General features: G+C 35.2%; 2 protein-coding genes and 1 pseudogene across 4 annotated transcripts; 1 reads left to right on the top strand and 2 right to left on the bottom strand.

Annotated features, from left to right (window-relative positions):
* Positions 1-202: 202 nt before the first annotated feature.
* Positions 203-6,200, bottom strand: LOC102591050 (TMV resistance protein N-like). 3 transcript variants are annotated; one of them, XR_001474869.1, is made up of 7 exons: positions 6,054-6,200; positions 5,054-5,462; positions 3,370-4,465; positions 2,899-3,294; positions 1,886-2,794; positions 1,103-1,726; positions 203-255 (listed from the first exon to the last, which is right to left on the bottom strand). XR_001474869.1 is itself a non-coding variant. In XM_015313959.1 (6 exons), exons 1-6 carry the CDS (start codon positions 6,178-6,180, stop codon positions 1,169-1,171), a joined length of 3,495 nt encoding a protein of 1,164 aa, XP_015169445.1. In that variant the 5' UTR covers positions 6,181-6,200; the 3' UTR covers positions 963-1,168. The 3 variants fall into 3 exon arrangements, 2 of the variants coding, with proteins under 2 accessions (XP_015169445.1, XP_015169446.1); XM_015313959.1 differs by lacking the exon at positions 203-255 and having other exon boundaries at positions 963-1,726; XM_015313960.1 differs by lacking the exon at positions 203-255 and having other exon boundaries at positions 963-1,726; positions 3,373-4,465.
* Positions 6,201-8,062: 1,862 nt separating this feature from the next.
* On the bottom strand, positions 8,063-9,052 carry LOC102585861 (germin-like protein subfamily 1 member 14). The gene is made up of 2 exons (XM_006358400.2): positions 8,875-9,052; positions 8,063-8,762 (listed from the first exon to the last, which is right to left on the bottom strand). The coding sequence occupies exons 1-2, from the start codon at positions 9,002-9,004 to the stop codon at positions 8,200-8,202; spliced, it is 693 nt and encodes a 230-aa protein (XP_006358462.1). The 5' UTR covers positions 9,005-9,052; the 3' UTR covers positions 8,063-8,199.
* Positions 9,053-11,096: 2,044 nt separating this feature from the next.
* Positions 11,097-13,742, top strand: LOC102585526 (receptor-like protein kinase BRI1-like 3; annotated as a pseudogene).
* Positions 13,743-13,751: the final 9 nt, after the last annotated feature.

Here is a 13,751-nt window from a genome sequence, read left to right as displayed (position 1 = left end):
AAGTACATCAGCACGTCCTATACTATAAAGAAATACAGAGATAGTAAAAAAATTATACGAAAAGTATTATAAGTTGTAAGTTTTCTCAATATTGATTAAGGTTTGTATAATTTAATTAAATAAATTTCAAGAAATGAAAAGAGATGGAGGAATCGTACCTTTTTCGAGTTTCTATGAATTCTAAGAACAATTTTGTATTTGATGTTGTAACACTCTTCATACCAAATTATTGTTAAAGCTCTGGTGAATCTTCTTCTGCAATCAAGACACGTTATCTTACCCCAATCAAATAGCTTCTACAATTGTAATGAGAAGAAAACATGAGTAATGAAGAAATATGAAACAACTAACGAAAATTAATTTATGTATGAGCTGCTGAGGAAAAATTATTTTATAAATCAATAGAGAAATAGTAACAGTTGCTGGAAACTTTCAGACTTCTTCCATAAAGTTTGTGGCAATTGATTGTGGTTTCAGTTTTATCTTGTTAGTAACTTTTAGCATTCTTCAGTAAGGTGCATTTAAAATATATTTTTAACCGAGGCATTTTTTAGGCTGCAAGTCTTTTTGGGTATTTAAACAAACAAGATGAAGCAAACTAATAGGAAAAAATAAACAAATAAGAATCCTAACTTTTAAGAGTGTGTGTATTTATATTTTTGTCCATAAACACATAATAATAATGTTGAATGTAATGTTATAATTAATGTGTATTTATATTTTTGTCCATAAATATTGTATTACTTTATAAGGGCATTTTCGTAATTCAACTTTTAACTTGGGTGCTTCCCACTTTTAATAATATATATTACTTTCTGATTCAAGCATGTAGGAACACAACAGTAATATTAATAGTAGTATTATTCTAGTACTGAAGTGTAGAATTCTTTAATTCTCCTTAGTCCGTTACTTCCTAGTACTCTTGTTTGGACACTTCGCATTGGAAAATTATAACGAGTTAATAGAGTATTTCAGAACACTTTTCTTCAAAATTAGAGAAATGTCATCATTACAAAATATAACAAATAATATGATGAAAGGACTGATTGTCATCCGAATTCCACATAAATAAAATTTTAAATGAGAAGAGAAAAGAATATACTTGGGGAGATGTCTAAGACGTCATATTTTACATCCAACTCCACCAAAGAATTCCCATTCATGGATCTCATGGTATGTAGGGCAAAATGTAATCCAATCCAGCCCCCATATAGCCATAGCAGTATAAATCTACAAGCCCTTGACGTTTCATAGGCATCACCCCCTGATAAGGATAATCTCGCTGCATTTCTTGACTGTTTGAGTTAAAAATCATGTCTACTTGCTCACCATGCATCAAGTGAATACCAATTTCCTTGATGATAAAACCAACCATAGTAAAAACTGTGACATTCAAGGTGTCACCAGCATCCAGCTGACTCAGAAACTTCCAATGAGTGAACCATAACATTTCATTTTGGCCTTCAGGAAGACCATAGCAAGTTGGGCTATAAATCAGTTTCACATTCTTCTGCTTATTATGGATTATCAAATAAAATTCGGCACCCTTAATCAAGACTTTCCAGTCAATTGTGTACACTGAGCACACAGTTATGCCCTGGATCTTGAGATCAGGAGATGAAGGGACGGTGAAAGATAGAGTTGATCCAGCACTCTTGTAACAAAACCAATCAGGAACCATGCTCCCGGGAAGATACATGCTGATCATTCCGCTTTCAAACAATACCTGTGTCATGAAGAATCTCATTAAAAATGACAAAATAAAAACAAAAAAAGGAACCAACAGGTACAGCTGTTACATGAAGAAGTTTGACCACACAAATGACAGTAGATCCGTCAACCCCTTCTTTGGGGTGGGAAGGGGGAATGGAAGAGGAGAAAATACCTTTACTGGTCCTCTACTTTCTGTATGAGTTGAATTGTTATACAATTTCACTTCAAAGCTTCCGACAGAATCCCACATGCTTAATTCCAACGACTTCATTGTTTTCTCAACTCCTCCCATGGATTCCAACTTATAGCTTCCCTCCATATCAGTGAGTTCTTTACAGCCATTTATATGGTAAACTTTTGCACGGCACCCTACAGATAGATATGTAACTCTTTCTAGGGAAGTGCAGTCTCCCACACTCAAATTGTGGATGCGAGGTAGGTCTATGAGAAATTTAAGCATTGTACAAGAACCTAATTCAAGATTGTTGAGCCTGGAAAGGGTTCTGATGCAATCTGGAAGACAACTGATTGGATTTTTACTGAGGTCTAGGTTCTGCAACGACATTAAATTACTGAAGTCCCTCGGAAAAGCAACTTCAGATAGGTTGCACTCAGATAGACTTAATTTAACCAATGACTTAGGTAAACAAACCCATGAAAGCTCAAGAACTTTTTTTGGCTTCGGAACCCAAGACCGGATAAGTGCATGCCATATTGGGTTCTGTTTTCTCTTAGAGGGTAATTGACTCATTGGGATTTCATTGGCAAGGAATACTTCCAAGGATTGCATCCTCCACAAGTCTCTTGGCAACTCTACAAGATTTGAGCAACCAGATATTATGAAGGTTTTAAGAACTTTTAACTTGCAAATCTCTCTGGGTAGCTTCTGAAGTCTTTTGCAGTTTTTGATATTTAAGAAAATGAGCCGAGCATCTAAGGTTCCAATTGATTCATGAACCTCAATTAGATTGACACACTCTTTGAGAGCAAGCTTCTCCAGCATTGGGAGTCCTGAAAAATCAGGAGTTCTGAAAAGAGAATGAGAGTGGCTGAGGTTGAGAATTTTTACCAGTGGAAGCACCTACGATGAGAAAGATTACAAGAAAAGGATAAGTAATGAGACCCATTTCTACAACACTTCATTAAAAGTGGAGGAAACTAATAGCACAAAAACAATTGCCATACTCTTCTTCCTTCCCACAGTCTTTCCAAACAGCTGTTCCGCATGTCAAGAACAGATAAGCTCTCCAATGGAAAATCATTTGGCACACACTTCAAAGGAAAACCTCTCCAATATAGCCACCTCAGGTTCTTGGGAAAATCTTTATAAGCACCATTTAGATGGGTATAATTTATCTGAAGCAGTCTTAGCTTATTCATAATTGTAAAGAGATTCGTTCCCAATTCAAGCTCATTTAAGGTTTTTGAAGAAAATTTGTTGGGATGCCTGGAGAAACCGAACCGATAACTCTTAACTTCTGTAAACAGCCACTTTCTTCCACTGCTAGAACTTCCCATGAAGGATTGGTCTTCCTTTACCATATTCATGTCAAAGAAAAGACCTTCAATAGTATCTGAGCCCTGAAAAAGGAATTAGAGAAGAGCTTAGCAGTGTCCAAAAGAAAAGGAAGTATACACCAGAAAGGAAATGTTTACCACGTTTTCTCTCAATACATTAAATGAATCCTTGTAGTGCCACAACCGGGTACGCCTCCCAGGCTTCTTAGGTGATTCTTGGCGGACTATTTCTCTGCCCATGTCCCGAAGCATTTGATGCATTATCAACTTGTTACCCTCAATCATCAAAAGGAATCTATCTATGAGATTCTGAATCCCAATTCTTGTATAAATATAAGATTCCTCTAGCACAGCAATAACATAATCTTTATCCTTTCTTGCGAAGAAGCATGCAATGTCAAGGAACAAATTCTTATCATGATCATCTTTTAATGAGTCATACCCAAATTTTAGTTTTTTAATGATCTGGCTTGCAGGAATTGTTTCCAACTTGTCTAATGCACTCTTCCATACATCAATATTTTTCCCACGAAGAGAAGAACCCAATACTTGAAGTGCCAGAGGAAGCCCTCCACAATGCTTTACCACCCTTTTTGATAGTTCCATGTAGTCATCAGCTGGGTGGTCCTCCCCAAAGGAATGCCAACTGAAAAGCTCCAGCGATTCATCATTACCCATTTCCCTGACTTTATGGACTTTTTGAATTTCTTGAACCTTCAGCAAACATGAATTCTTAGTTGTTATGATTATTTTACTTCCTGGACAGAACCAATTTTTCATTCCAATTATAGCGTGAATTTGTTCTTGTTGATCAATGTCATCCAATATGACTAGAACTCTCCTAGAACATATAGCATCTCTTATCTTGATGATTCCTTCATCAGTATCTTGTATTTTACTCTTTTTCCCAGTTAAATCATAAAGGAGCTGCTTTTGCAAACGAATTAAGCCATCAGGTTGCTGAGAAATATCTTGGATATTTTCAAGAAAACTACTACCTTCAAATCTTCTACAGTTTGTAGTGAAAACATATTTGGCAACAGTTGTCTTCCCAATTCCACTCATCCCACAAATTGCAATAACATTATCATCATGTGATCCGTCTTGCAACCATGAAATGATATTTTCGACCTGTGAACTGATCCCAACTAGGTAAGGTGCAACACTCGATATTGTCCGGTTCAGCTTATCCTCAATGAGTTGAAGAATTTCTTCAATGAACTCTGATTCCTTCCTAATCAATTACCAAAATTATCATTTCTGACTGTAATGATTTGTAAAGGATTTTCTATGCAAGCAAGATAAGTTACAACTGTGTAACCAGCAAAGTGATTGTAATAAAACTGGAATGCGAAATAAAGAAGTAGGAAATCCAGCATCCTAACTTAAGACAATACAGACAGACAAGAAATTTATCTATTCCAACCTATTCATAAAAGTAATTTGATCCCTAATTTCATTTCCTTTTTGATGAAATCAGTTTGTATCATACAATACTTGGATGTCTCAATGGAAAGATCCTAAAGCTCAAGTTGTCAACCCACACATCCATAAATATTTGAGACTTCAAGCAAATTTTAATTCACTGGATATTAATGTACTGAGATAGAACCTGTAGTTCTACCCCCACCCACATTTTCCCTCCTAAAGAGCTTTAACTTCACCTTTAATGATTTTATAGAATTCCTCAAGAAATGCAACCTCAAATTGCAATATGCAAGATGAAACAAGTTCAAAAAGGTTGCTCGAAAACAGAATCTGAATCAATTCTTGATTACTATGCAGTATGAAGAATATACTGGTTCGGAAGAAAAAAACTTACTTATACTCTTGATTGTTCACTAGAACACCACCCGAATCTGCCACCTCTCCAAGAGCTGCTCTCCATTTTCGGACCTTATCTATCAACTCCCTCTTTCCTTCATCACTTTCAGCTTTAATTTGCCTCTCATAACTCGCAAATGCTTCTGCAAAACTCTTTTTCTGATCTCTAACTTCAGAAGGATCCACATGATAGAAGACAGGAAGAACTGCATGCCCTTTTGTCCTCTTATGTTCAAGGATTTTGACAAGTTCATCAAGGCACCATGTTGAAGTAGCATAGTTCTTCGAGATGATAATTATTGAACTCCTCGAATTTATAATTGCATTCTCTAGTTCTGTCTTAATATTTTCCCCTCTCTCAGTCTCATTATCATCCTTAAATGTACGCCACCCTGCACCTACCAAAGCTGCATAAAGAGTGTCAGTAAAAGTCTTGCGGGTGTCTTCACCCCTGAAACTCAAGAACACGTGATAAATGGATGGATAAACAAAAGAGGAAGATGTTTGTGGTCTTTCAGAACCCATCAGATCGAGTTGACCAATCAATTCTCCATAATTACACAATGCTTTAAAAGCCAATATATGAAATACCAACAAGAAAAATGTAGACTAGAGAAAGCTAGTTTTAGGTAGGTTAATCCCATTATCTTGTACTAATAAATTAATAAGCTGATTCTTTATTTAATTAGTACTGAAATCAACAGCCATGGATCAAAATGAACACCAGTCCAAAATCTGACTCAATGTTCACTAACTTCTGTCTTTACCATAAATAATGAATCAATATAAATCAAAGATGATTTAGTAATCTATACTTGTTTGATTATCAAAGCCGGCCAACTGATTGATTAGTTTATTCAGAAATCTGCAAGTATGTACTCACCTCAGCATCGGTCAATATTCTTTCTGCATAGATCATCCAATGTTACATAATAAATAAAGTTAAATTAAAAAAGTTGTTACCCTTTCGGCTACTACAGCACTTCTTTTCTGCATACCCTGAAATATGATAAAATCCCCCGGGCCGCCATCTCTCTTCTTGCTGGACAATCCATGGCTTCCGAGAATTTCTGAATTTTCCGTCTCGACGTAACACAATTTCAAAACGGTTATACGGGTCAACATAGTCTCACTAGAGCTATGAATATGGGCAGGCCCACCCCATCCGGACTAACTTATACATGCTTTGAAATTTGACGGGCCAGATCAATTAGACCATTTTTTGTGTGGGCTAGAAAATAGTTGGCCTAGCTTATAAGTACATAGACTTTCTTGGGTCAGCCTTCTTTTCTTATAAATATATTTTTTATAATTTTTTAAATTAAATTATAATTTAAAAATATTATCATAAATATCGACAAGACAATATCCATGGTGTTAATATTACTACTTGTTAATCAAATACTCAAATAAAATTATCTTTATAATTTATTAAGTTTGATTTTAAGTAAAAGCATAAATAGCTAAATAGAAATATTAACCTAATTGTTTTCCAATGATCATAATAAAAGACAAAAACTATGATAATATATAGCCTATGGCCTATGTAGTGATTCCCTAAAAAATTTCGGCAAAATTTTATTTTATGTAGGACATATTTTATAAACATAATTTGTATTTAAATTGTAATATTTCAAACTTTAAACAGATTTTGAATCTAGACTCTTATTATTTTCAATACTCTATTTTATTTTATTTTTTAGTTAATTTTTATTTGGCCCACGAACCGACCCTATCCATATTTCTCAATCCCCACAAATTGGCAGACTTATTCAGGTCGGGCTAAAAAGCTCTTTTCTTAAATGGGCTCCAAAAAACGTAGCCTAGCCCTATTAAATCACGGGTTAGGCCAGGCCGCCCTAAGGGGCCTAGCCCATATTGACGGCTCTAAGACTCACCGGTTATTTCACAAGTTAATTTACGTCTAAATAGGTAAAGTATTAAGTCTTAATTAATTTATCGGAAAAGGGCCTAAAATGCCCTTGAACTATTTGAAATGGTACAAAACTACCCTTCATCTACCTATTGGCTCCCAAATACCCCTAACATACACATATTGGCTCTCAAATACCTCTGTCATCCATCTTTGGGTACAATATTGACCACTTTTATAACAGATTGTCATTTAAATAATTTTTTTAACCACGTGTCGACCATCTATTGGATACAATTTAATAACTTAAATTAATTTACAAACTCATCCATTATTAATTATATCCGACCCAAATTAATTAATTACACTCGTCCCAAATTACGTTTACCCCACCGATTAAAACAAATACACCTTTCATTCTCAACATTTCACTTCATCTTCCAACCTTCTTCCCCAATATATTCGCCTACAATCTTGAAAAACACTACCTAAATACACACGTGTTTCACTATAAAATAATCACCAAAACACTCATGATTTTTTATGATGATACATGAGTGAATTTAGGTAATGTTGTTTGAAATTGTAAGCGAATATATTGGGGAAGTAAGGTTGGAAGAGGAAGTAAATGTTGGGAATGAAGGGTGTATTTGTTTTAATCGGTAGAGTAAATGTAATTTGGGGCGGGTGTAATTAATTTGGTCTGGTATAATTAACTTGAGTCGAATGCAGTCAATTTGGGTCGGGTATAGTTAGTAATGAGTGAGTTTTATAAACTAATTTAAGTAATTAAATTGTAACTAATGGCCGCCACATATTTAAATAAATTATTTAAATGATAATCCGCTATAAAAGTGGTCAATATTAGACCCAAAGGTGGATGAAAGGGTATTTGGGAGCCAATAGGTGGATGGAGGGTAGTTTTGTACCATTTCCAATAGTTCGAGGGTATTTTAGGCCATTTTTTGTTAATTTATTTGTTTTTTTTACAAGATACCAATGAAATTAATTTTTATTTTTTTAGTAAATTATATTATTATATATAATATATGTGTATCATCTACGAGATATGTTTTAACCATGACCACAATAATTCATTAACCAATCTTTATTAATTACATCAATCAACCTGAATGAAAGTCAATCCAAAAGTCCAGATACTCAATCTTATTCACAAATAATACTACTATATCTTCACACCATGGTAATTAGAACATCATTGAATGGTATATTTTTTTAAAGAAACAAACATGAGTTGTTGGTTTATACTTTTAGTTATTATCCCACCAAAATTGTTCTTGAAGATCATCAATGGCTTTCTTGTCAACTTGAAATGCTTTAGCGAGGACATCGTCATTAATTGGTGGATCTGAGCCAAATACTGCATTTGCAACAGTGATAACTCCTGCATTTTGACTGCTCAGACCAGCAAATGCAATGGCATTAGTCTTTCCCACATTAAGTTGAAAATGAATTAGACCCTCGGGAAAAACAAAGACATCGCCAGGGTTCAAAATCTTGGTGAATAACTTATTCTTCATATTTGGTCCAGGGTTAGAAAGGACAAAACCAACATAGAGTCTTCCCTTGAGAACAACAAGAACCTCAGTTCCTCTAGGATGTGTATGAGGTGGATTGAGACCACGTCGTGCAAAATCAATACGAGCTAAAGAAATGCCTAGAGTGTTGAGCCCAGGTAAATTGTTGACGTTGACAGCAGTAACAATTGATCCAAGTTGATTTGACGTATTTCCAGGCTTGTTTAGGCCTGATCTGAAGAAGTCATCAGCAGTGACAAGTTTTGGATCCTTGCAAACTTTTCCGTTCACGAAAACTGCATGAAAACAAATGTACATTAGAAATCAAAAAAATGAAAAAGAAAAACAAGCACTCTGTATTCATTTAAACGCGAAGCTAGAACTTGAGCAGTAATTAATCTCAATTACCAGTTGTTTTAGAGTCATTAACAGCAACACAGAAATCTTGTAAGGGACTTGGGTCTGAGGCAGTGCTAGGTGAAGATGCCAAAGCCAATATGGCAATGGTTATAACAAGAAACTTCAGGGCCAAAGCCATAATTAGCTAGATAATTAATCTTCTAATTAATTAAAATGATGCTGCTTTAAGTTTATTTCTTGTGATAAACTTTGCATGAGAATGGTGGCTATTTATAGATGAAATTTCTTGAAGGAGTCCTCAAATTAAACTACCCCCAAATAAACAATGAATTAATTAAGGTAGCTTCTTAATTACCAAGTCTTTGATGATTAGTTTATGATAAACCCAAATCCTGAACCCTTCTTCAACAACTACAGACTGATTAATCCTCCCTGGGCCATTGGAATTAGGAAATAAGAAAAATACAGAAGAAATAAGGAGTAACAAAGTCAAAATTGGAAAGTTATTAGAAAAGGTAAAACTTTCAATAGTACATTAAGGGAAGGGAAATATTTTACCAATTCAAACTTCGGTTTATTTAGACAAATTTCTTGTTATTACTGCGAATGTTCACAAAAAATTATACTGTAGTAAGATTTAGTCATTAATAATTACGTTGTTGACAGAACTTCATGGCATAATTGTTTAAATATTCACCATGGAAGACTTGGTGATGCATGCATGCAGAAGCCAAATCCAGACATTATTTGAAGACTATTTTGATCAAATTGGTATCTATAAATACCCACAACTCTCTGCTCATGTTTCTCACACTTGTATGTTTATAGCTAAACCTTTAAAGCGTGAATAACAAAATACGATATTTTAATCGACAGTAGAAACAAAACAACATAAATACGTCTGACTACGGTAATATACCAGAAACAAAACAACATAAATGTGTTTGAGGCCAGTAATATAGCACACAACCTGTTTTTATTATAGTCCTTGTGTAGGCTTGAACAATATTATCACCTCATAAATCAACTTTTTGATTTTGAGTTACATTCAAAATTTTGTTTTTATTACATTATCATATCTAAACTCATTCTGTTTCTTAATTTACTTTGTGTCGAGTTCCTATTTTATATTATACGTGCTTTAATTGACAGACATTGGCATGCAAGGACATTGAAAGTCCCATATTGATATGAGGTCGTATACTTGGACCTTTTTTTTTTTTCCAGTGGACAAGAAAATTACATCGTTAGTTTTTTTTGTTAGAAATACTTATTTTTCTTAATTTAAAGTTACTATTGATGATTGTCTCATATCGCTTCAATGTTATTGATAGAATGTGGTTGAAAATAATAAGGACAAGAAAGCGGTGAAAGAATTCTTCTTACTTTTGGTAATCAAATAAACTGGTATAATTAATTTAGAATCTAAGTAACCATATAATACTCTTTTTATTAATTTTATTTAAATATTAACAATATGTGATTATATTAAAAGAAATATCTAAAAATAAATCGATCGTATAATTTTCTTGTTCGTCAATGAGGAGAAGTTAATCTATTTAAGTTAAAGTTCAAAGTTTATTTGATAAGGAGACAAGGGACACATTTCTTCAACCAATGTGAGCACTTAACCAGTATTTGTCTTTTGTGTCCACCCCACCAAAAGTTAATGTGGGGTCCACCACACCCTAATTAAGCTAAAGAAAGAAAAAAAAAAAGAACCAAATCTGAAGTTTGACTGGACCCAAATAAGAGAAAAAAGCAGCATATTTCTTATCAAAAAATAAAATAAAATAGACTATAGGGAGTCAACTCATGAGGTGCCTCTTGTTGAATGTTTAAAAAAAAAAAGGTAAAAGAGAAATAGCAAACTCCACACAAAAAAGTGCTAATTCTACTCATTCATCTTTACCAATCACCAGTTTATCACTACACTATTTTCCCTTCATTTTCTTTCTACTTTAAAACATTCTTTCAACAAATTTTACTTGGTTGAGTTTTGCAGAAACTTTGTTGTTCCTTGTATTGATGTTTATGTTTTACTATACACATTTTTTCATGAACTTCCTGTGACCAGCCGACAACTGTCTGAACATCGTACTGTACCCCCTCACCTCTTCACCCCCACATCAAGAAACCTCTTCTTCACTACTGGGGTACTGTTGTTTGTACAAGCAAAACACCTGCAGCAGCTGTCATACCAAAAATCCCCTCTTATTAACAAACTCAAGATTGTGACCTGAAAATTCCCATCAAGAAACTGATAAAGTTTTTGTCTTTTCATTCATTTCTTGATTTTTCCGTCATTTCTGGAGCTCTTTTATTCACTCTGTTTGGTTTTTCATCATTAATGGGCAGGGTTTCTTGAATATTTGGAGATTATAGGATGGAGGGGTGTTCTTAAATAGTTGAAAGAATTGATTTTTATGCAGTTGGTTGGTGCTGGTGTTTGTTTTCAGTAAGATTAGCTACAAAAGATCCTAAAGAATTGATTTTTATGCAGTTGGTTGTGCTTTTTTTCAGTATGAGGAGTCGTAAAAGATGTCAAGAATATTTTTCACTACTGGGGTGATGAAATTTTTTGTCTTTATCATAATACTTCTGAGTTGTGGTTTTTTTGTGGTGGTGTCAAATGCAAGAACACTGCCTGAAAATGATCAAGTAGAGAGGTTATTAGACTTCAAGAAGTCCTCTGTTGAATCTGATCCAAATGGATTCTTGAATGAATGGACTTCATCTTCTTCAAGTCCTTGCACTTGGAATGGGATTTCATGTTCAAATGGTCAAGTTGTTGAGCTTAATCTGTCTAGTGTTGGGCTTGGTGGTCCACTTCACCTCACTGATCTCATGGCTTTGCCTACTTTGCTAAGAGTTAAGTTTAATGGCAACCATTTCTATGGCGATCTTTCCTCAATAGCTAGTTCTTGTGGCTTTGAGTTTCTTGATTTATCAGCTAATAGTTTTAGAGCCTTTGTTGAAGTCTTGTGATAAAATTAAGTACCTAAATGTCTCTGGGAATTCAATTCAAGGGGTTGTTCTAAAGTTTGGACCTTCACTGTTGCAGCTTGACTTATCAAGTAACACCATTTCAGATTTTGGCATTTTAAGTTATGCACTGTCCAATTGCCAGAATTTGAATCTGCTTAATTTTTCCTCAAATAACTTAATTGGAGAACTCAATGATCTTGATTTTGGGACTTGTCAAAATCTCACTGTCCTAAATTTGTCTTTCAACAACCTTACCTCAACTGAGTTTCCAGCCTCTTTGGCAAATTGCCAGAGCCTCAATACACTGAACATTGGCCATAATTCGATCCGAATGGAGATTCCTAGCAAGTTATTGGTGAAGTTGAAGAGCTTGAAGCAATTGGTGCTAGCCCACAATCAGTTTTTTGATAAAATTCCATCAGAATTGGGGCAGAGTTGCAGCACACTTGAGGAGGTTGATCTTTCTGGAAACCGGCTTACTGGTGAACTTCCTTCAACTTTTAAATTGTGCTCCTCACTTTTCAGTCTCAATCTTGGTAACAATGAGCTATCGGGTGATTTCTTACATACTGTTATCAGTTCATTGACAAATCTTAGGTATCTTTACTTGCCATTCAATAACATAACTGGTCATGTACCAAGGTCTTTGGTTAACTGTACAAAACTTCAGGTGCTCGACCTCAGTTCCAACGCATTGATTGGGAATGTACCTTTTGAGTTGTGTTTAGCAGCCTCGGGGTTTCCACTGGAGACGATGTTGTTAGCCAGTAATTATCTTACTGGAACTGTGCCTAAACAGCTTGAACATTGTAGGAACCTCAGGAAGACTGATCTCAGCTTCAATTACCTGACTGGTTCGATCCCATTGGAGATTTGGACCCTTCCAAATCTTTCGGAATTGGTAATGTGGGCTAATAATCTCACAGGTGAAATTCCTGAGGGCATTTGCATCAATGGAGGAAACCTTCAAACACTCATTCTCAATAACAATTTCATCTCAGGGGCACTTCCACAGTCCATTTCCAATTGTACCAACTTGGTTTGGGTTTCGTTGTCCAGCAATCAACTTTCTGGAGAGATACCACAAGGAATTGGGAATCTTGCAAATCTTGCTATCCTTCAGTTGGGTAATAACTTACTTACTGGACCGATCCCTCGGGGATTAGGTAAGTGCAGGAACTTGATATGGCTAGATTTGAATAGCAATGCTCTAACAGGTTTGATCCCTCTTGAACTTGCTGATCAAGCTGGCCATGTTAATCCGGGAAAGGTTTCTGAAAAACAGTTTGCTTTTGTGAGAAATGAGGGTGGAACTGAATGCAAGAGTGCTGGTGGACTGATTGAGTTTGAGGGTATCCATGAAGAGAGGCTTGAGATTTTGTCTATGGTTCACTTGTGTCCATCAACTAGGATCTATTCTGGCAGGACGATGTACACCTTCACGAGCAATGGGAGCATGATTTACCTTGATCTTTCCTACAATTCTTTATCAGGAACTATTCCTGATGAACTTCCTTCAAGTTCTAAATTTGGGACACAACAATTTAACTGGAACCATTCCATTCATCTTTGGAGGTCTAAAGATAGTTGGAATTGTTGATCTGTCACATAACAACCTACTGGGATTCATTTCACCCTCGTTAGCAAGCCTTTCATTTCTTAGTGATCTTGATGTTTCAAACAACAACCTATCGGGAATGATTCCTTCTGGTGGACAGTTGGCTACATTTTCAGCTTCAAGATCCGAAAACAATTTGGGCCTTTGTGGCGTCTCCCTTCCTCCTTGTGGCCCAGGCAATGAACACCATTCATCCAGTATTTACCATAACAAGCCTACAACTATAGGAATGGTGGTTCGTATTATGGTATCGTTTGTATCTATTACTATTATTATCCCACTTGTTATCTGAAATATAAGAATAACTGCACCACAAAGT

This window comes from Solanum tuberosum, unplaced genomic scaffold (genome assembly GCF_000226075.1).
Source record: "Solanum tuberosum cultivar DM 1-3 516 R44 unplaced genomic scaffold, SolTub_3.0 scf00277, whole genome shotgun sequence".
NCBI lineage: Eukaryota > Viridiplantae > Streptophyta > Magnoliopsida > Solanales > Solanaceae > Solanum > Solanum tuberosum.
This window is presented reverse-complemented; position numbering and strand designations above follow the sequence as displayed.

Excerpts from the sequence above, each read along its gene's own strand:
- LOC102585861 (XM_006358400.2), bottom strand. The coding sequence starts at position 9,004 with ATGGCTTTGGCCCTGAAGTTTCTTGTTATAACCATTGCCATATTGGCT. Across the intron at positions 8,763-8,874 it reads TAATGACTCTAAAACAACTG|TTTTCGTGAACGGAAAAGTT; the intron begins GTAATTGAGATT and ends GTTTTCATGCAG.
- LOC102591050 (XM_015313959.1), bottom strand. The coding sequence starts at position 6,180 with ATGTTGACCCGTATAACCGTTTTGAAATTGTGTTACGTCGAGACGGAA. Across the intron at positions 3,295-3,369 it reads ATGTATTGAGAGAAAACGTG|GGCTCAGATACTATTGAAGG; the intron begins GTAAACATTTCC and ends TTCCTTTTTCAG. Across the intron at positions 2,795-2,898 it reads GACTGTGGGAAGGAAGAAGA|GTGCTTCCACTGGTAAAAAT; the intron begins GTATGGCAATTG and ends TTCTCATCGTAG.